At 56.0% G+C, this 20,471-nt stretch overlaps 1 protein-coding gene across 4 annotated transcripts in view; it reads left to right on the forward strand.

The window, feature by feature from the left end:
* The window catches only part of ARL15 (ADP ribosylation factor like GTPase 15), a 219,406-nt gene that overhangs the window by 51,239 nt on the left and 147,696 nt on the right, over positions 1 to 20,471 (forward strand). For all 4 annotated transcript variants that reach the window (XM_036309004.1, XM_036309008.1, XM_036309007.1 and 1 more), the window contains one exon: positions 17,825 to 17,969. In XM_036309004.1, the coding sequence (XP_036164897.1) occupies positions 17,825 to 17,969 (145 nt within the window). The remainder of the gene's footprint in view (positions 1 to 17,824; positions 17,970 to 20,471) is intronic.

Here is a 20,471-nt window from a genome sequence, read left to right on the forward strand (position 1 = left end):
CCACTTGTGCTCTGGCCAGAACAGCAATCCTTGAATAGCCTCTTCTTTGGGCCCCTTTTATTTTTATTATTTTTTAATATTTTTATTGATTTCAGAGAGAAAGGGAGAGAGAAACATCAAGAACGAGAGAGAATCATGGATCGGCTGCCTCCTGCACGCCCCCCCCCACACTGGGGATGGAGCCCACAACCCGGGCCTGTGCCTTGACCGGAATCGAACCCTGACCTGGTTCATAGGTGGACGCGCAGCCCCTGAGCCACGCCTGCCGGGCTGGGCCCTTTTAAAGCCCCTCGCTCACACGCAGGGTGGTTGGTTGGAAAATAATGCAACAATCACTAAATGATAAAGCGAGAAGGAACCGTTCCCTGCACTCACAGCTGTGAGCCCACGTCTGCCCACCCTCGCGTGTGTTCACATTTAGGGACAGTGCACTTTACCAGTCGTGACAAAAATGATGGGATTTGTGCTCAGCTAATTAAATTGAATATCAACAAATGACCTTCTTTACAGTACAGGAAAGCAGTGGATTTTCAGCTTTGCCCTTGTTGGAGTCCGAGTATCGACTGAACTGCGCTAGATTAAACCAAGTTTTCTGCACGAATTTCTTTGATGTCAGAGCATTCAGGTAGTGGGGGGTGGGGGGGGGTGTCTCTTACATGGACGCTGACCAGCTTGTGGACGAGAACGTGATGAGCTCCGGACGTGGGCATAGAACCAGCAGATGTCCCAGGACAGGCACGTTCTCGCTCTCCAGTATGTCCCGGCCGCCTCGCCTTCCCAGCGGCCCCAGGATCGTGGCGGGGAGCACCCCACGTTAACCGTCCAGCTACAGCACTTACCGTTTTGACTTGAGAACTATTTTCAGTTCGTTGTAAGAAACAGTATAATTTTTACAAGACACGTTTATAGTGCTTTAAAAAGTTAACTACCCTCCTCACACGTGTGCTCTCGTGGCGGTGGGGCGGGTGGGGTGGCGTGCGGTGTCTTAGCAGCGCGCTCTGCCCCAGTTCAGGACTCTGCGCGGGGAGCCGGCGCCCCTGGTGTGGGTGACACCCGCACCCGCTGCTGTGGGCGCCGCTCCGTCAGACGGCGGACCGAGAGGAAGCGCAGGAAGTCGGAGCTTGAGACGTTAGGCCTCACGGAGCGTCTCATTGGGCAGCCTCCCTTCCCAGCGGGGAAACTTCCCAGCGAGGCGTGGAGAGGGTGCCCTGGCCCGTCAGAGTCGGCCCGAGGACCATGTGTGCCTTCCCGACTCCCGTGGAAGCCCTGCCTTCCAGGAGCTGCAGGTGGACACCGATTTGGTCATTTCCCCTCGCCGCTCTCTCGTCCTCAGGCGCCGTGTGCCCGTGCGCTGGGAGCTAAGAGCACATTTCATTTCCTGTGAGCAGTGAAGTCCAGTGCGACCGGCAGCCTTCACTGCGTCCCGAGCAGCCAGGGCCCCGGGGCCGCAGGGAGGCGGGTCTGATCGGGCCGCCCGGCCGTCCCTGCACGGGGACACACGACTGGATGCGCGCCCGGCCGCGTGGCTCCGTTCCGGGCTCGCCTCACCCAGGACATTGTCATTCACGGGAGACCGAGCGTCCCCTGATGGGGGCTTGGGGACCACGGTGCCCGGGCCCGGGAGCTGGCCCCGGTTCGGCAGGGGGTGCCCTCCGACGGCCCTGCTTTTCAGCAGGAGCCCGGTAGCAGGGGAAGCTCGTTTCCCGAACCGGCGGCCCCGCTCCCCTCCCGGCTCCGTGGTGCGCAGCCGGGCGTGAAGGAGTGAGCGTGGCCCTGTGCTCAGGCTGAACGTTGAGGCGCCAAGAGCAAATCATCTTGTTTTCACACTTACTCCCTTTCTTCCCTTTCAAAGAACCCCCTCAGCTGATCTGGAAAGGACGTTCCGATCAGCGTCCTCTCGCGCTCGCTCACCGTGTCCTTCCGTTTCTCCGAGGGGATTGCCATGTAAGCGAAGGAGAGCTGCTTCACTTTGAGGGAAAAGGCAGGTTATGATTACATAAAAGATGGAAAGAAGCCCCTGCCAGTTTCTCAGTGGTTAGCGGGTCAGCGGCCCGAGGGCTAAAGGGTCTGGGTTCGATTCCCGGTCAGAGGCGTGTACCTGGGTTGCAGGCCTGACCCCAGGTCGGGTTGAGGCATGTGCAGGAGGCAACGGATTGATGTGCTTCTCTCACATCGATGCTCGCTCTCTCTCTCTCTCTCCCTCCCCCCCTCCTCTCGCCCTCTCTCCCCCCCCCTTTCTTCTTCTCTCTGTCTCTCCGCCTCCCCCCCCCCCCATCCCACTCTCTCTAAAAATCAATGGGGAAAAAATATCCTCTGGTGAAGGTTAACAACAACAAAAAAATTAAAACAACCACCACAGACGGGGAGGGGAAAGGCTGCCGTTTAAAGGGCTGAAGCATGTTGACGGCCAACGACCTCACGGATCAGCCTTTTACACGGCGGGTCCGGCCGGTCCGGTGCTGACACGTGACCAGAGGTGAATAGTTCTCTCCAGTAAAAGTGCTTTCAACCGAAGAAAACTTCGAAATTGTTCTTTTAAAGAAATAATATGGCACTACGACCGATGCTATAAAACACAGGCATGCATACATAATTCTGTGAAAATGTTACAAGGGATACAGATGTGAATATTGAATTCTACCCCATATCTTGCTTTTTTTTTATCATTTGTTTTTTTATTTTTAGGAGGGGTACACATGACCATATTTTTTAAAGGGTCCAGTCATGGTACAGCCACTATGGAAAACAGGATGGAGGTTCCTAAAAAAATAAAGTTACCCTATGACCCGGCAAACCCTTCTATGTATCTGTCCCCAAAATTTGAAAACATTGATTCGCAAAGGTTTGTGCACCCCTACGTTCATGGTGACCGAGACAGGAAACCACCGAGTGCCCTCCGTAGACGGTGGGATCAAAGTTGTAGCGCGCGCAGCGGGAGCGACACGGCCGTGGAGAAGGTGAGCTGCTGCCGTAGATCGCGACAACGTCCCGCTGAGCAAACTGAGTCAGAAAAAGGCAGGAACCCTCTGACTTCACGCAGACGTGGGATCTAACATTGACACGGACTGTATACAGTCACGGGCACGGGCAGCAGCGGTGGTTGCGGGGGTGGGATAGTAACGGGGAGCGGGGGTCCAATATAAGGCGACGGGAGATTTGACGTGGGGGTGAGCAGCACACAGTGCCGTTTACAGATGACGTATCACAGAAATGTACGCTGGAACCTGTATGCCTATACCTGTGTCACCCCAATATGTTTAACTAAGGGTGTCCCCCCAAAGGGTAAAATAACGTATAAGTACATTATGAAAACCAGCGGCGACTTCTCTCTAGGTTTCTCCGCCTGCAACTGTTTAGCGCTTTTTCGGGGGAAACACCTTCATCAGCATAAGTAGCGTGCCTCTGTGGCCGCCTGTCGGTGTTCCCGTGTTGGTATCACCCAGTATCTGTTACCATCTCTCTGACCCTTTCCCGTAACTGCCCCGATCACCCTCCTCCGAGCGCCCCCCAGCCCGCCCGTGGGATGGATTCCGTGATTGGGGAGCTCCGCGCTCACAGCGGCCTTTATCCGCGCTGCCTGCAGCGGCCGTGTCCGCAGCGGCCATGTCCACAGCAGCCGTGTCCGCAGCGGCCGTGTCCGCACCGCTATGCCTGCCCTCCTCCCACTCGGCTGTTCCCTGCGGTGGCGGTCCTGTTCCATCATTGCCTCGGTTTGCGATTCTCATCAGTTCATGGCCCACTGGCTCCCCCAGGTGTGTCCATTTCCCTTTGAAAGTGGTTCCAAACAGGTGTGGGTTGTATACTCCTCATCTTCCCGGGATGTTTCTCCCAGTTTCCCATCTGCTCAGTCTGCACTGGCCGCTGTGGGCCGCTGCCCGGCTGTGGCCCCAAGCCCCGGAGTTATCAGCCAGAGCCTCTCTCCTCCTGGGGGACCTCCCTCTCCTCCTGGGGGACCCCCCTCTCCTCCTGAGGGACCCCCCTCCCTCTCCTACTGCGGGACCCTTCGGCCCTGCCTTCCCTGTCTTCCCTACGCCAGGGCCAGGGGGCACCTGGGGGCAGCCCTGGGGCAGCGAGGGCAGCGGGCAGCGTTTGACACGTTGCTTCTCCGCCGCGGGGTGGATGGTCCGGCCGGGGTGGAGCTCTGGGTGGAAGTGATTGGGTGTCCCGTCCTGTGAGGGCTGCTGCGTCTGCTTTCGGCTCTGGGCCGTGCCCCCCGGAGAAGCAGTTCTGTGTTGACCGGAGCTTGTATCAGGGCTTTTCTTGGCGGCGATGATGTTTTGCTGTTTGTTTGTGTTTAATCCTGTTTGGAACCTCCAGTCTCTGAAATGTCACAGCTCCCTTGCTGTGCGGCTATTTTTGTAGCTAAATGTGCTAGATCAGTGGTCGGCAAACTCATTAGTCAGCAGAGCCAAATACCAACAGAACTTCTTCAAAATGGACTCGCCCAGGCCGAAAGCCGACTTCTGCGCACGGGCCACGAAGTTCCAATCGCACTGTATGTGCGCCCACACGTGGTATTTTGTGGAAGCGCCACACTCAAGGGGCCAAAGAGCCGCATGTGGCTCGCGAGCCGCAGTTTGCCGCCCACGGTGCTAGACCCGTTCAGCTAGAAGCTCAGATCCCTAAGTTCTGTGACGCTCCCTGCATTTTTCTCGCCTCGCAGTTGGCTGCCCCGGAGTGAGCCTCTTACTTTTGTCACTTTCCATCTCTTTGCCCCTTGGTCCTGTTTTCTGGGAGATGTTCTTAAGTGTACCTTCCTAGTCTTTTATTGAGTCTTAAAATTCTGTTTACTTGCTTTCCGCTCTATGTCAAGAGCGGTCTTTGTGTTGTAGCTGTTACTTCTCTTGTCATGAGGGTGGTATCTCCTTTTAACTGGGCTCTGTCACCCCAGGAACGCCTGACGTAGGTTTCCACCTGCAGGCCGTGGTCCCGGCTGCTGTTCTGTGGGGCCCTCGACTGGCCTCCTCCTCGGCGCCGGCCGCCCCGCCTGCCTCCTCGCGTCCGACGGCAGCGTGGAGGGATTCCGTGCTGGCTGTGTGCGGTGGGCCGTGTCTGCAGGCTCTCCCACGGCGATGGGCTGTTCCTTGGAGAGCCCATCACAGCCTTCGGTTTTCTCTCGGCTGGTCAGGGGCTCCCACGGTGACACTCTGCAGCCGCCGTGGGGGTGTGAGCACGGCCTCTGCGTGGGGACCCGGAGGAGCGGGACCGGCTCTCGGTGTCACTGCGCACAGGGTATAGCTGCTCTTCCCGCACATGGCGGGGGGTGGGGAGGCCCAGCACGTGTGCCCGGCGACCGAAGTGCAGCGCGGTGCCTGCCTGCCCAGGGAGAGGGGACAGCCTCCACCAGCGACGGGCAGCTGGACGGGGTGGGGAAGGGAGGGAGGGGCTCGGACCCCAAGTCCTTCTCTCAGGGGCTCTGAATCGATCCTCCTGGGTTTCGCCCCAGCTTCACCCCCTTTGGAAGGGACCTCGGCTGCCGCCGTCCTGGAGCTTCTCGGGGCCGGTGGGCGTTGCCTCCCTCCCTCGGGGGCTCGGCTCAGCTTCGGTCTGCTGACCAGCGGCCACTCGGCGCTGCTGTCGGGTTCTAATGTCGTGGACATTTTTTCCTCAAAGAATGAAAATCTGGGGCAGGGGAGGGCAGGGGAGGGCAGGGGAGGGCAGGGGAGGGCAACGGGGGTAAATGGTGATGGAGGGAGACTTGGGTGGTGAACACACGGCACCATATACGGACGATGTGTTACAGAATCGCACGCTTGAACCTATGTCATCTCACTAGCCAGTGTCACCTCAATCCTATATAATAAAAGGCTAATATGCAAATTGTCCCCTCAACTGGGAGTTCGACTGGGGGTGGGGCTGGCCAGCCAACTGCCCACGGCCCCTCCCCTGGCTGGCCCCCTGTCCCCGGTCAGCCCTGCCCCTCCCCCCGATCGGGGTGGGCTGGTTGGACCTGTGCACGAATTTGTGCACCAGGCCTCTAGTACATTCGATAAAAATGAAAGTAGTTTTAAAAACATACGAAAGGAGGTCCTTTTAGTAAGAAAAAAACGCAAAAAGGTTTGTTTCTAAGAATCTTCAAATATTCCAGACAACATCCACTTAAATAAAAATAATATCCCAACTGAAAACAAAATAACATAAAAGCCCTCTCTTCTTAGTGCCGTTTTAGATGGTCCCTTGTTCAGCGTCTTCTCTCGCTTTTCGGACTGGGCTGCCCTCTGCAGGCGGCGGCGTCAGCCAGCGTGTGCGTCCCTCCCCGTCCCTTTCCCGGACCTGGGGGTGGTGCCTGCAGGGTCCCGTGGGAATCCGTGGGGGGGAGCCCGGCGTCCATCGCCGTCCTCTGACTTGCTCCCCGGCACCGGTGCTCGTGGCTGTGAAGGGAGCTTCGGTCTGCCGGGTTTTCCTCGCCACCCTCACTGTGGCTCATGCAGTGATCACAGTGACCCGCGTCGCACGTGGTGGGTTCTGGACGGACACAGACATGGACTTGATTCCCAGAATGGAAGCGGCGTGTGCCTCGCAGGACAGCCTTCCCCACTCCACGTCCCGCAGGTGCTGGGACGGCGTCTGCATTTTCGGATTCCACGGAACCGTCGTGTTAAACACACGACCTCCTGGGGAGAGGGAGGGTGGACGAGCGCGTTAAAGCAGCAGCTCTGTGCCCGGCAGAAAGACCCCCCCGGTACCCCGAAGCAGGATGATAGTCTTGGAATAAATCAATCTTTCCAAATGGAATAAAGGTGACGTGACGAGCAAAACAAAAGCCCCTCTTGTTCTTTTCCTCAGTCCGCTGTGGGCCACTGGAGATTTCTTTATTGACTCGTGGTCCACAGACCAGTCCTGGGGCACGCCCCCTCGTGTGTCGCGTGGTCGTGGTTGGTGGTCACGCCTGCATACGTGGACGCGCCACGATGAAGAGGATCTCCCAGAGTCTCAGGCGGTGGGACTGAGCCGCAGCGGAAGCTGGTGTGTGACAAGGAGATCACCCCTGGACGCCACTTCCTAGAGCTGACGCCGCCCGCTCAGGCTTGCCCAGGCCTCACCAGGCAGGAGGGACTCGATGTTCTTGACGTGAAGAGAAATGACCTGTGCTGAGCGGGCAAGTCGTCCGGGATCTGTTGGAACGAACAGAGCGGGGAGGGCGATGCTCGGGACACTTGGGAAGGCCATCGCCGTCCGGCCCCCTCGCCCCATCACCGATCAAGGACCACGCTGTCCATTCCCTGTAGCAATGCGTGGCTCCCGCCGCGCTGGGAAAGGCAGGTCTCCAGGGCTGAGGTCCATAGGCGACCAGTGCGCGGGACGGGCTGACCGGTGTTTAAGCACTTTGTGAGCCGAGGAGGCTGGAGCCAGGGCCGTTAGCAGTGACCGTGCGGGGCTGCCCCGGGGGCGGGAGAAAATGTGGACTCCTTCGCAATGAACAGGAAAGAAGACTTGGCCCTGAATCGGTGCTGGCCCCTCTGGGGGTTGTTCTGTGACCATAGACTGCCTTCCTGCAATGGAGTGAGCTAGAGAAGAGCAAATGTTAGCCTAAAAGTCACAAAGTTCACCTGTGAGCTTTTTTCAGTTTGTTACGAATCTTCAGCCATGTCCCCAATATATTTACGGCTGCAAACGTGTGGGCTGCGCAGCGGAGACCCGCGCTGCTCAGGGTCAGCTGCGTGTGCTGTTTTCTGGCCGGGCCCCTGGTCGACAGGAGAGTGAGGTTAGAGGAAGGCTTCTCATCCGAGTGGCTGGGGCGGGCACCCAGCTGAACCCATCAGCCGCGCGGCTCTCATGCTGCGTCTGAGCCGGCTTGCCGGATGCAAGTCGAGCATGACAAGTGTGAGTTTCCTAACTGCCTCCCGCTCGCATCAGACATGCTTTGGGGCTAAAATACTTGTGAGGTCTTTTCTGTCCTCTTCTGGGGAGGCCCGTGGAGGCGACCCCCCTCATGGGTTATCAGGAAGGTGCGGAGGGAGGAGGAGCCCCGAGGCTCGGGCTGCATCGCCTCTCCTTCCTGCCTCTGTTCCCAGGCGTGACCTCTCGCCGCCTGTGCCGGGCGACCCCTCCCCGCGCGTGCCTCTCCCAGGGGGAGCTGACCGTGTCGGCCGCGTGTTCTGTCGGCTTCAGCAGCGCTCGGGGTCTGGCCCTGGAGCCCCGCCGTTACCCGAAGTGGAGCCGGTGACGAGGGGAGCTGTGCGGACAGGAGGGCTGCAGGCGGGAGTAGAATCAGGCAGCGAGTGGCAGGTGGGACTCCGCAGTGTTCACTGCCTCGTCTCCCGGGGACGCACACCCAGAGGGTGTGGCATATACCTCGGCCCCCGCTCTTTCAGCTTGTTTTTTAATTCAGTCATGGTTTTTTAAATTAAAAAATCGATCTGATAACCGGAAGTCTGGACAGTCCATCACAGAGCCCGAGGAGCTACTTCGGCGAATCAGCAAATACTTGCCTGAGCACCTGTGATGGGGGAAGGGGGCGGTACCTACGCTGAAGTCGTTGAAGTCAGAGATGATGGGGGTTATTGCGGGGCAGCGTGGCCGGCGTAGTGTGCGACCCGAGAGACGCCGGCGAGAGGGTCGGCACAAGCAGGGCGTGAGCAGAGCGGGAGGGTCGCGGTGCTGCGAAGGGCTCGCCGCGGGCGACTGGCTGGATGACATGGGCCAGAGATTGACACTGCATCCGGGTTTGTGAGGCCTGAGGGCTGGCTGGGTGCAGGTTGAGAAAGCCACACTGGGTGGCTCCTGAGAAAGAGGTGGGAGCTGGACATGGGGCTGGAAATCATGTTGTTGAAGCAGTGCTCACGGCGGAATGGCCCGGGGAGAGCAGGTCACGTGAAGAGGGCTGGTGGGTGTTGTGCCCAGATTTCATGATTCCCAAGAACCCACAGGGAGCCAGCGAGTCCGATGCAAAAGCAAAGAGTCATTCATTTCAAACCTAGGTTTGGCTCCCCTGCCACACTCACCGATGCAACGGTAAGCTCCAGTGGCCGAGAGAGAGAACTCTGTGTGGAGAGAGGTTTTATAGGGGTTTGGGGTAAGGGGAGGAGAAAGGACTGTGGGCCCTGCTGATTGGCCAGGCGTGAGTACACAGGATGTGGTCATAGTGATGGCGTGCACTTCCCTTGACTATCTTCCGGGAAGAAGCTTGCTGAGCACATGGCCAAGTTAAGATGAAGGGCATAGCCCTTACCCTGGGGCAAGGTGGAGGGCGTACTCCTCGCCCTTTCATTCCCCCCTTGTCTTGGAACTTCCGGCTCAATCATGAGACGGACTGCATTTCTATTCCACCATTGCTAGAGGCCCATACTGGGCACACAGAACTATCAACTGAACTATCCCTATAAGCTTAACAAATGGCCCGGTGGAAGGGAAAGAAACCATTTTAGATTTAACAACTTCTATTGAAACAGGATTTTTCTTCTTAAAATTCCTCCATGGCTATCAAAAAGCCAAATCAAGATTAATTTATCTACTGTCCTGATGTTTGCATACACACAACAAGAATGGTAACTGACTACCTTTGCTGGAATTTCATGGTTGAATCTTAATGTGCCCCGTAGGGCCAGGAAGCCAAGCCATCCAGCTGCCATCAAGCCTGCCTGCAGTATCTGCTGAGTTAGGTGAATCCCTCACCTGTAGCAACTCCACCTGAGCCCACGCTCCAGGCTTTAAGGCCCATCTCAGTAGCCCTCCTACTTGTTGCGGCCCAGAGTGTGTGGGGTTCTGCAGGGATGCAGAGGCATCTTTACTGCTCCCCTTCTACTCTTACCAACCGCCAGTGATGGTAGGGCATCAGCCTGACGCTCCAGCGCCAGCCATCTTCAGGGCTCCCAAGCAGGATACCAGGCTTTCTTCGTGGCATTTTTACTGGCTTCAAGTCTTTAGAGCTCAGATAGGGCTCTTCGAAACATGATACTCCAGTCAAAGTTTTCCGTTAATAAAACCACTATTAGGAACCAGTCTTACTGAATCTATGCAAAGAAACGTACTTATTTAGCATTGCCAGATTTCGGAGGAATTACATAAGGAGAAAAACATACTGATCTACTCTAAGATTTTCTGACTTTCCTTGCTAATTCCTTTTCATGGATTTAAAACAAAACAGTAACTGTTGGCATAAAACCTTCTTTCTATGCATAACCATGCCTCAGACCTTCTATTCTAAACAGGCTTTTTCCAGCTTTACTACCCCTGACATGGCATGGTGACTCAGGCCTGCAAGACAGTATTACAGGCTGCCAACTGTTAGCTGTCTCTCAAAAGAGACCAAAACCTGATGGGCACCCTTCCCTGCCCAGTTGGGCCCCTGCCCTCTTGGCAGCTAGGCACCCTTTACTTTTGGGGGTCACCCCACACAGCTCCCTTCCAGGACAGCCAACATACATTCAAACCTGCAAAAGAATCAAAGGTTAATATAACATATCAATACAATGAAACATAATATTGGCATCATGGCCGCTTTAGGCAGCCAAATCTTCTGCTACCAAACATGTGATCCTATAAATTGTCCTTGTCTCTTTGGAGCCATGTCCATGAAGATGCCGGCATTATCTAAATGTATTACACAGTATTGTGGGGGCTCCTGGTGACAGGAGTGATTGCGAGTCATGTTACCGGCACCAGGCAGGTCGAGCACGCCGTAGCTTGAGCTTGAGCGGGTTGCGTTGATCTCGATCGATGCTCCATTTGGTGATGAAGTCTTTCCGGATGGACCCAGGTCGCGAGGCCGTCTACCTTGAGAGCGGTGGGGGTCGTCAGCACCACAATGTAGGGACCCTTCCAACGTGGCCCTAGGGTCTCCCGGCGGTGCCTTCTGACGTAGACCCAATCTCCTGGTTTGTGCTGATGAGGAGTTGGGGTTGGGCTGGTCTCATAGATGGCGCGGAGGCGCGGCCAAATGTCCTCGTGCGCCCTCTGGAGCCCTCTCAAGGAAAGAGATTGTTAAAGAAAAGCCACCCAGTCCTCGCCAGTCTCCGAGTCAGACAGATTCCTCCTCTCTTGGAGAACTTCAAAGTCCTGATGGCTTCTAGGTAACCCTGTTTATCAGTTACAGCAGCAATAGGTACCAAACCCTTTCAGTACATTTGACCAGCTTCATTCCTGCTCACCTTTACAGATTCTAAGGCCCAGGGTCTTCCTTTAACCAGCAAGCCAAATGACACTGGCCTGTATTATTTAATTCAGCACAGGCAGGGGGAAGGTCCCATGAAATCTCTGCCCTGAGGAACTGTGAGCCCCACCCTTAAATGTCCCAATCAGACTAGAAAAGCCACAAATACTTTTTAAATCTACCCCAGAATTCCAAAATCCCAACCCAGCACCGAATATCACATAGCAAATCAAAGTTCCCAGCAAACAAACAGACAGAGATGTTTACTAGTTAGGCGGGCAGATTCCACCTCTGACAGAGAGCAAGCGCTCTTGGGGCAAGTGTGTGCCTTTTTTTCCCCACAGACTTCCACACTTACATGAACAAATAATTATACCCAAGTAGACATACAAACATCAAATAAACATCCAACTTACACCCTTTCAGTGAGCAGACAGGAACAGATGTGGAGGCCTCCCTTTCCCACATCCCAGGACAGGACTTTTGACCTACGTCTCATCCAGATAGAAATGGTACTCATATTGAACAAGGAAATCAAGACTAAATAGACACAATAACTAGATACATTCCCCATTAAGAACTTCGAGGTGCATGCCACATTTATACCACAAAATACCAACAAATCAGTTTCAGTTGTGTCGAGATACAGAACAAGTCCCTGAACAGAGGCAGTAGAAAACTGCCTAGGAATGCTTCTTTTCTACCTTTTTAAAAGATAGGCCAGATCCGAACCCTTAGCCAGTCCGAGCTTTGACTTCCCTCTGGAAGTCCCAGAGATGGTGAATACCATCTAGAAGCCATTCCTCCAGATACAGGACAAGTACCTTAGAGATTCTTGATAATCTACATCAGTAATCCATTCACACAATCCCCCAAAAGTTAAAGAGGAAGGAAAGAACCATTCAATGTCCTTCCAGAGGATTTCGGCGAAACAACAAAATCGACAGATTTAACACATTGGAAAACCAAGGCCAGAAGTACCCTCAGACGTTTCAGGGGTACCAAGGAAGGAGAAGTTAGGCCACGTCCAGCCCTTTTCACAATCCACCATCAGTGACAAGTCCCAGTTCACTGGTTTACCATTCATTTAATATTTCTTTTTCCTCCTATCATACCAAGGCCATGCTTTCCAGGTAGCTAGAACTTTTAAACCACAGTTTCTACCTGAAATAATTGTACTTTACTTTAGAAATTGGGTTACTGCTATCCTGGCATAGCTGCTAAATTTCAAAATGGTCACAATTTTCCTGCTGGGGAATTCAAGAAGCAAACCCATAACTATTAAGGCCAAAACAGCTCGGGTTTTTATTCTGTACACAGCAAAAGGTCAAGTTCAGCTCAAAACTATGCGCACTCGTTTTTAAACTGGCCTTTTCCTTTACATGTGCACAGAAATCCTGGATGCATTTATGAATTTGTAAAAGCTTTTCAATTCTCTATCTACAAGCCCTTTAAGAAATACAAGCTCTATTGTCGGCCCTTATAAAGCCAACTGCTTAAAACATTGGTCTATCATACCACTAAAATTATATTAAGACCGTGATTGCTAATTTAGTATTAAATAAATCTGGGAGGCAGGCAGACGTTCTGCCCCATCTACATTTCCTTAGTAAAACTCTGCCTTAAAACTCCACCCCTGAAATCCCATCCTGCCTCAGTGAGCAGACATTCCTTTTGTGATTGACTAAGTCAGAGGGAGGGGCCTGCTGTTCCAAGATGGCGGCCCCCAGGGGCACGGCATGCCATGCGGCCAACATGGTGGCTGCCAAGTCAGGCAGCTCAACATTGTGGCGGTCTAAACTGTTCTCTGACAGAAAAGATGATTTCCTCATTCTCACAATAAACAAGGGAAGAGCAAACCAAAACCCCTAAAAGATAGATGGCCAACATTATATTGCAGAACTTTTTAAAATCTTAGGTAGCAAATTAAATACGCTAGCCCAAAACCCTATCCGAAAATGGACGGTGCACACATTAGTTTTAAGCCAGCTTTTCTCCTAACATGTGCACAGAAATCCCAGACGCATTTACTTGGGGAGGGGGTGACCTGTTTCCACAGACCTTCACTCAGGCGGCCACCCGACCACCACACAAAGGAGGGGGGAGGGCAATTCCCCTCCCTCCACACTCCCACACTTTCACCAGACATTCATTCAGACTTTAAACAATCCATTCAATTCCTAACAACTTCCCAACTCCTGAGGGAGCTCTAAAGCCTCCCCCAATCTCCTTGAAATGATCAATCACAATACCCAAAGGAGCAGTCTGAGTCCATCCCATAACATCCATCCAGTACAAACACAGAACACTAAACAGGGCCCGAAAATACAGGCTTCCAACTCCATGGAAGCAACTAGACGTTGGCCTTACGCCAAACCGGCAGGAGCGACCTGCCTCGTCTCAAATCCGCGAGGGGTATATCTATCCCTCGTGAGGGGCATATCCATCCCTCCTGGGGTGAGGGGCATATCCATCCCTCCTGGGGTGAGGGGCATATCCATCCCTCCTGGGGAGCGGAACGTCTTCCAACTCTCCCCCGCCTGTGGTCGTTCACGGCGCGTCCGCCTAGACCCCTCAGGCAATTACAGATTCCAGAAACGAGCTCACACTGAACAGAACATACAACGACACACACATACCGCGGTCAGTCAGACTCTTCGGATCGGGGGTCCCTCAATGGTCTTGGGAATCCCAGACGAGCCCCCAAATGTTGTGCCCAGATTTCATGATTCCCAAGAACCCACAGGGAGCCAGCGAGTCCGATACAAAAGCAAAGAGTCATTCATTTCAAACCTAGGTTTGGCTCCCCTGCCACACTCACCGATGCAACGGTAAGCTCCAGTGGCCCAGAGAGAGAGAACTCTGTGTGGAGAGAGGTTTTATAGGGGTTTGGGGTAAGGGGAGGAGAAAGAACTGTGGGCCCTGCTGATTGGCCAGGCGTGAGTACACAGGATGTGGTCATAGTGATGGCGTGCACTTCCCTTGACTATCTTCCGGGAAGAAGCTTGCTGAGCACATGGCCAAGTTAAGATGAAGGGCATAGCCCTTACCCTGGGGCAAGGTGGAGGGCGTACTCCTCGCCCTTTCAGTGGGCACACAGGCACCCCTGGATCTCCGCCTCCACCGCCTCAGGAAGATGGCCAGGATCGCCAGCCTCTCCAAATACAGTGCTGCCTGTGCTCTGATCGCAGTGACCAGGGCTTTGTCTCGTTGATACCTCCTCCCTCGTGCAGCACTTACCTTTCATTTGTCCTCAAAACAGACGTTAGTGGGGTGCCAGGGCTGCCTCGCACGCACCGCCGCCTGCCTCCCACTTGGTTCCCTGGCCCCGATCTCCGTGCTCCATCTGCCCTCCCTCCCGCCCTCCCTGCAGCGGCAGTGCCCGGATCCCAAGTCTTAACTTGAAAAACAAATATATATATTGCTTTCAGAGAGGAAGGGAGAGGGAGAGAGAGATAGAAGCATCAATGATGAGAGAGACTCATCGACCGGCTGCCTCCTGCATGCCCCCCACTGGGGATCGAGCCCACCACCCGGGCACGTGCCCTGACTGGGAATCAAACGGTGACCCTCTTGGTTCTTGGGTTGACGCTCACCGGTAAGCTGCACCGGCCCGGCTGTCTGGGGATTTTAACCTGGAGATTCTTCAAACTAACCAGTAAACTTTCCCAGATTTCACGCGCTTCTGCTGGGGCCACCCCCAGCCAATCCCTTGTTCCCCAGGCTAGACTGACAGGCAGGCCCCTCCCCGTGCGCCCAGGACTTCTGTGCATCTGCCCCCACTCCATCCCCCAACAATCCGGCACTGGGGGGGGATGCTCACCCCTGGAGCCCAATGCTGTGTGAGGCTGAGCTTCCCAGGGGACCAAGCCCACAGGTCTGGCTTCCCTCTGCCCTCCTTCCTGCCGTAACATTAACTAGCTCATTGGAGGACAATTCAGTGTCAGGCCCCGGAGGCCACCCCCCGCCCCCCCCCCCCCCCCCCCCCGCCTGCCTGTTCAGGTGCCTGCGTTGTCTCTGTAGTTTGCCTAGGAGCACAGCCTAAGCCAGTGATGGCGAACCTATGACACGTGTGTCAGAGGTGACCCGTGAACTCATTTTTTTGATGGACTTTTCTTTGTTAAATGGCATTTAAATATACAAAATAAATATCAAAAATATAAGTCTTTGTTTTACTATGGTTGCAAAGATCAAAAAATTTCTCTATGTGACACGGCACCAGAGTTAAGTTAGGGTTTTTCAAAATGCTGACACGCCAAGCTCAAAAGGTTCGCCATCACTGGTCTAGGCCCTGGTGCCTGTGTGAGTCCCGGGAAGAGAATAAAGCCACAGGAAAGGCATTCACAGCACGAGTTGGACCCATGTGCCCTTTTCGAGCCGTGTTGGGAGCTGATAGGGTGAGTCGGGGCCTCAGAGGACCCCGAGAGCGCACGTCTGCGTTGGCCTTCGCTCTGCACTTGGCCTTGGGGGCGGGTGCGTCTCTCATGAGCCTCACCTGTCCCCTCACGTTGCCGCAGCCGGGGAGCGAGGAGCAGGCTGGCCGGCAGCTGCCCGTGCAGCACAGCGGTGGCTCCGGCCCCAGCTGCCCGCTCTGCCTCTCCTCGCCGCTGGGGACAGGCTCTGCCGTGGGGGTCCGTCTGGCACGTGCGCGGATGTGCGAGGCGAGTTGGGGTGTCGTCCCGGCGGTCTCTGGCTCCGGGCTCCGGGCGCAGCCTGGCACACATTCGTCCTTGTCAGCTCTGTCAGCAGGTAGAGCCCCGGGACTTGAGGACGCACCTTGTGGAGCGAGGAAGGGACTGGGTCAGGGACTGCACACGCGATGGGCGTGGGGCCACGGGTCTGGCGGGAAAGTCATCACAACTATCACGAGTTGCGTTTTACGCGCCCGAGGCTGTTTTTGGTGCTTTCCCAGAAGACGGGCGTTATCTCGTGTGATCCCTGGGAGGCCAGGGATGCCGGGAAAGGCCGGCCATAAAGAGGGTATCTGCCTAGATAAGGAGCCGGCCTTACCCGGACAGCCCTGCCGGCCGCGGGCAGACCCTCCGTCAAGGGAGGGCCTGGACAGGCAGTGGGAAGGTCATGTTGGCATTTGGGAGGTGGTTGGAGTCGGATGAGACCCTCCGAGGCCACAGGTAGCCGACAGACAGTGTCCCCCCAGAGGCAGTGGCTGAGCGGAGGCCCTCGGCGGGAGGGGGCGGGAGGGGGCGGGAGGGGGAGTGGCCGAGGCCGGCCGGCAGGGTCACAGGAGTTGGGGGCTGATGGATGTGCAGACCGAGCACCGTTTCTTCGGAGCCTGGAGTTGAAGTGAGAGGATGCTCTGCTGTCTCCCAGAACAGGCAGTGGGGTTTCCAGGGAGAGACCAGAGGAGCCAGTTTAGTTCGATGAGCTTGTTTTCCTCTCGGCTGTTACGAGGCTCCCCACCCAGTTCCCAAGGCACTGAGAGCAGGGAACCTGCCGGGGGACCCTCCCGGGGGTCAGGTGACACCTACACCTCCTCAAGGTCTGCCTGGGCCCCGCTCGTAAAGGGCCTTGCTCCCGGACTCTCAGCGCACGGAGCGTGGAAAGGCCTGGTTAAGGAGTGTGAACCGTGCTGACATTTTAATGCCCTGCTTTCTGCTTAGGGCGCTCTCTTCAGATAGTGAACAAAAAAGAGGTTTAATAAGAAATGTGTTAATGTCTCGTTCGCCCTCACCTCCATTCGTCTCCCTTCGCTCGTTGGAGAAGAGCCGTGCGCGGCTGAGACGAGCGGGGGGCCTGGCCCGTGTGCGCATGGGTATGCGGAGGAAGCATGGCTCCCATTACAGTCGGTCATGCCTGGGCTGCTGCCGCTTTATTGGGTGATTCTGTCCTTATGAAAGTTGGAATTTACACTAGATATTCCACTCGGGCATGATGAGAGAAGAATTACGTCTCACAAACAGGCAGTGACTTCTCCTTAGCTTCCTTTCTGAGCTTCTTACTTAAAAAGAAAACACACAAAAACCCAAACTCACCCCCGGGGCCTAGTTCCAGGATGAGAAGCCCGGACAGTCTGGGCCGCCAGGAATAGATGAGGGTCTTGGGTTCGAGTCTCTTGAACTCTAAGACCAGGACGTGAGCGCCTCTGGCCAGGATGGCCGCGGGCAGGCTGGGGTCACGTGGGCCCTGGCAGCTCAGCTCCACGCTCTCCCCTTCAGCCTCAGAGGCGGCCCCGGCCCTGTCTCTGCTGCTGAGCATGAAATCCCTGTCCCCCCCGCCAGGGGTGCTCTTTGGGGGAATACATACATCGTGCACCTGTGCATACACACATATATCATCATGCACGCACACACATCTCACACACAGCATGCATGCACCCACAGCAGACATATGCACGTGGATCGTGTGTCTTCATCTGTAAGTGGAACAGGCGCAGCCGCTGTTGGACCTGGAGACGCTGGGGGTCAGAGGCCAGGCGGGGCCCGGTGTCTCCCGGCCAGATGTCCTCGTGGGCAGGTGCAGGGTGCGGTCCTGGGGGAGCCAGGGGCGGTGCCGCGCCCCTCGGTGCACCAACTGCTCGGGAGGGAGCGGGAGGGCGCGTCTGCGTGGCTCCCGGGGTGGAAACGGGTCTGTGGTCGTGGTGCTGTCCTCTGGGTCTCCGCTCCCGAGTCCCCTCTCCTCGTCAGTAGCAGGTCCTCGAATGGCTCCTTGGAGCCACTTGCTGCTGCGGGGCGCTGTCCGCGCTCCCCTAACGAGCTGCCGCTTCCTCCGCAGTGTTTCCGAGCGCTGTGCTGCAAGGGACCCCCGCCCGCGCGCCCCGAGTATGACCTCGTCTGCATAGGCCTCACGGGCTCCGGCAAGACCAGCCTGCTGTCCCAGCTCTGCAGCGAGAGCCCCGAGCACGTCGTGTCCACCACCGGTGAGTGCCGCCCCCCCCCCGACGGTGGCCCGTGGGGGGCCAGGTGGTTCTGTTTATCTGTGTTATTTTCAGCTGCTCCCTCTGGCGCTCAGCGCAGATGTGAGGGGGTCAGGGACCTGGCACTGCGCCCTCTGTCCCTCTCGGTGGCCATTCCAGTGCCACGAGGAGGTCTCGCTCGGGGAAGCATCTGCAAGGTGACCCTGAACCTGGTCCGGCCCAGGTGTCCAGGCTGACCTGGCGCTGTTGTCCTCCCAGATGCCTCCTCTCACACTCTGACCGAAGCGGGAAAGGGGAGTGTGAGGGGGAGAGGACGGGGGACCCGGGCGGGAGGGGAGCACAGAGCTGTCGGGAGGAGCTGACGGGAGGAGCTGACGGACGAGGCGTTGCCAGGGGAGGTGGGAGGTTGTCCGTTCGTTCTCTGCATTTATCAGGTGCCTGTTGTGTGGCTGCCCCTGATGCGGGCGCTGAGGATGTGCCAGTGAACAACACGGGCCATGTCACCGCCCTTGGCAGCACCCACGCTGGCGCCTGAGTTGGACGGGAGTGTAACCGGGCAGGCTGGACGGCTGGGCACGTCAATACGAACAGGAGGCTCAGGGCCAGAGGTGAACGTACAGACAGTCTGAGGGGTGAGAGGCCGTTGCCCGTGGGGACGGTGTGGCCATGAGTGACGGAGGGTAGACGTGTCAGGAGACGGTCAGCGTGGGAGTGAGCCTGAGGCAGGATGGGTGGTGAGCAAGCGGCGGGGACGAGGCAGGACTGTCCTCACTCTCCGGCCCCTTGGCCAACATTGCACCTAGATTCCCCTTTCGAGAAGGTGGACAGCAGCAGAGAAGGTGGTGCTAAGGGCATTGTTTTTGTGGGGAGAGGTGCCCCATCAGCGTGCAGGTGGACGGAGGTGTGCGGGGGGCGGGGGGTGTCAGGGGAGAGGGAGGCACTGAAATGCGTGAGGAAGCGGTGAGAGTGAGGAATCTGATTCTGCGAACCGGATTTCCCTCCACCTGCAGTCGCTGCACACACAACACAAACACACACCAGAAACACAACGGACAACTCGTTTTCAAGAGAGTGAGAGTCAGCAAGGTTATTCCCCTTGAAAACGGATTCCAGGGGGAAGAGGGGGCGGGGAGAAGAGGGTGGCGAGGAGATACATGGAGGGGGGAGGAGACGAGACTTTGGGTGGTGAGCACACCATACCCTATACCAGTGGTCGGCAAACTCGTTAGTCAACAGAGCCAAATATCAACAGTACTCCTTCAAAATAGACTCTCCCAGGCCGAAAACCGACTTCTGCGCATGGGCCACGAAGTTTCAGTTGACTGTACGTGCGCCCGCATGTGGTATTTTGTGGAAGAGCCACACTCAAGGGGCCAAAGAGCCGCATGTGGCTCGAGAGCCGCAGTTTGCCGACCCCGGCACTATACCGATGATGTCGTATAGAATTGAACACTTGAAACTTCTGCAATTTCATTAACCAATAGAGACCCAATAAATCCAATAAGGAAATATTTTTTTAAAAATGGTGAGTTGCCCTGGCCAGTTTGGCTCAGTGGATAGAGTGTCGGCCTGTGGACCAAAGGGTCCTGGGTTCGATTCTGGTCAAGGGCACGTACCTCGGTTACAGGCTCCTCCCCGGCCCTGGCCCTGGTCAGGGCATGTGCAGGAGGCGACCATTCGATGTGTTTCTCTCACATCAATGTTTCTCTCTGTCTTTCCCTTTCTCCTCCACTCTCTCTAAAAAAACAAAACAAAACAAAACAAAAATAAATAAAATAAAGAATGGTGAGTCGTCCCTGAGAGATGAGAAACAAACTAGATGGTCCCACGTTTGCCCAGCTCATTGCCCTGGAGGTTCCCGGCTGCGGCGTAGGTCTAGCGGGAGCTGAGGTGGGCTCGGGGGACTCCCCGCACGGGCCAGGGGAGCTGGGAGGGGAGGCCAGGGCAGCCCGAGTTCACAGGACACAGCACAGGAGAGGAGAGATCGGCAGAGGCCTCCCTGGAGTATCCAGAGGTCTTCCACCCTGGCCGTGTGGCTCAGTGGGTTGGAGCATCGTCTCTTACACGGGAAGGTGGCTGGTTCGGTTCCTGGTCAGGGCCCAGGCCCAGGTTGCGGGTTTGATCCCCTGTTGGGGCACGTGCAGGAAGCAGCCAGTGTTTCTCTTTCACATTGATGTTTCTCCCTCCCTTCCTCTCTCTAAAATCAATTTAAAAGAAAAGGTATTCAGTGCATGCACGTGAGGAAACTCAGAGCTCGGGGAAGAGCCGTCTGGCAGGCTGGAGGGAGCAGGGCCGGTCTCACACGGGGCTGGGCTCTACCTGTCTCCACGGCTGGACTGGAAACGTCGGGGTTTACGAGGGACGGGGAGGGCATGCAGGACGGTCTTGCCTTGGGGGTCAGCCCTGAGCTGAGCACTGCTCTGGACCCACCTCTTAGTCCAGTGATGGCGAACCTTTTGAGCTCGGCGTGTCAGCATTTTGAAAAACCCTAACTTAACTCTGGTG

The sequence above is a fragment of the Myotis myotis genome, unplaced genomic scaffold (assembly GCF_014108235.1).
Source record: "Myotis myotis isolate mMyoMyo1 unplaced genomic scaffold, mMyoMyo1.p scaffold_m19_p_5, whole genome shotgun sequence".
NCBI lineage: Eukaryota > Metazoa > Chordata > Mammalia > Chiroptera > Vespertilionidae > Myotis > Myotis myotis.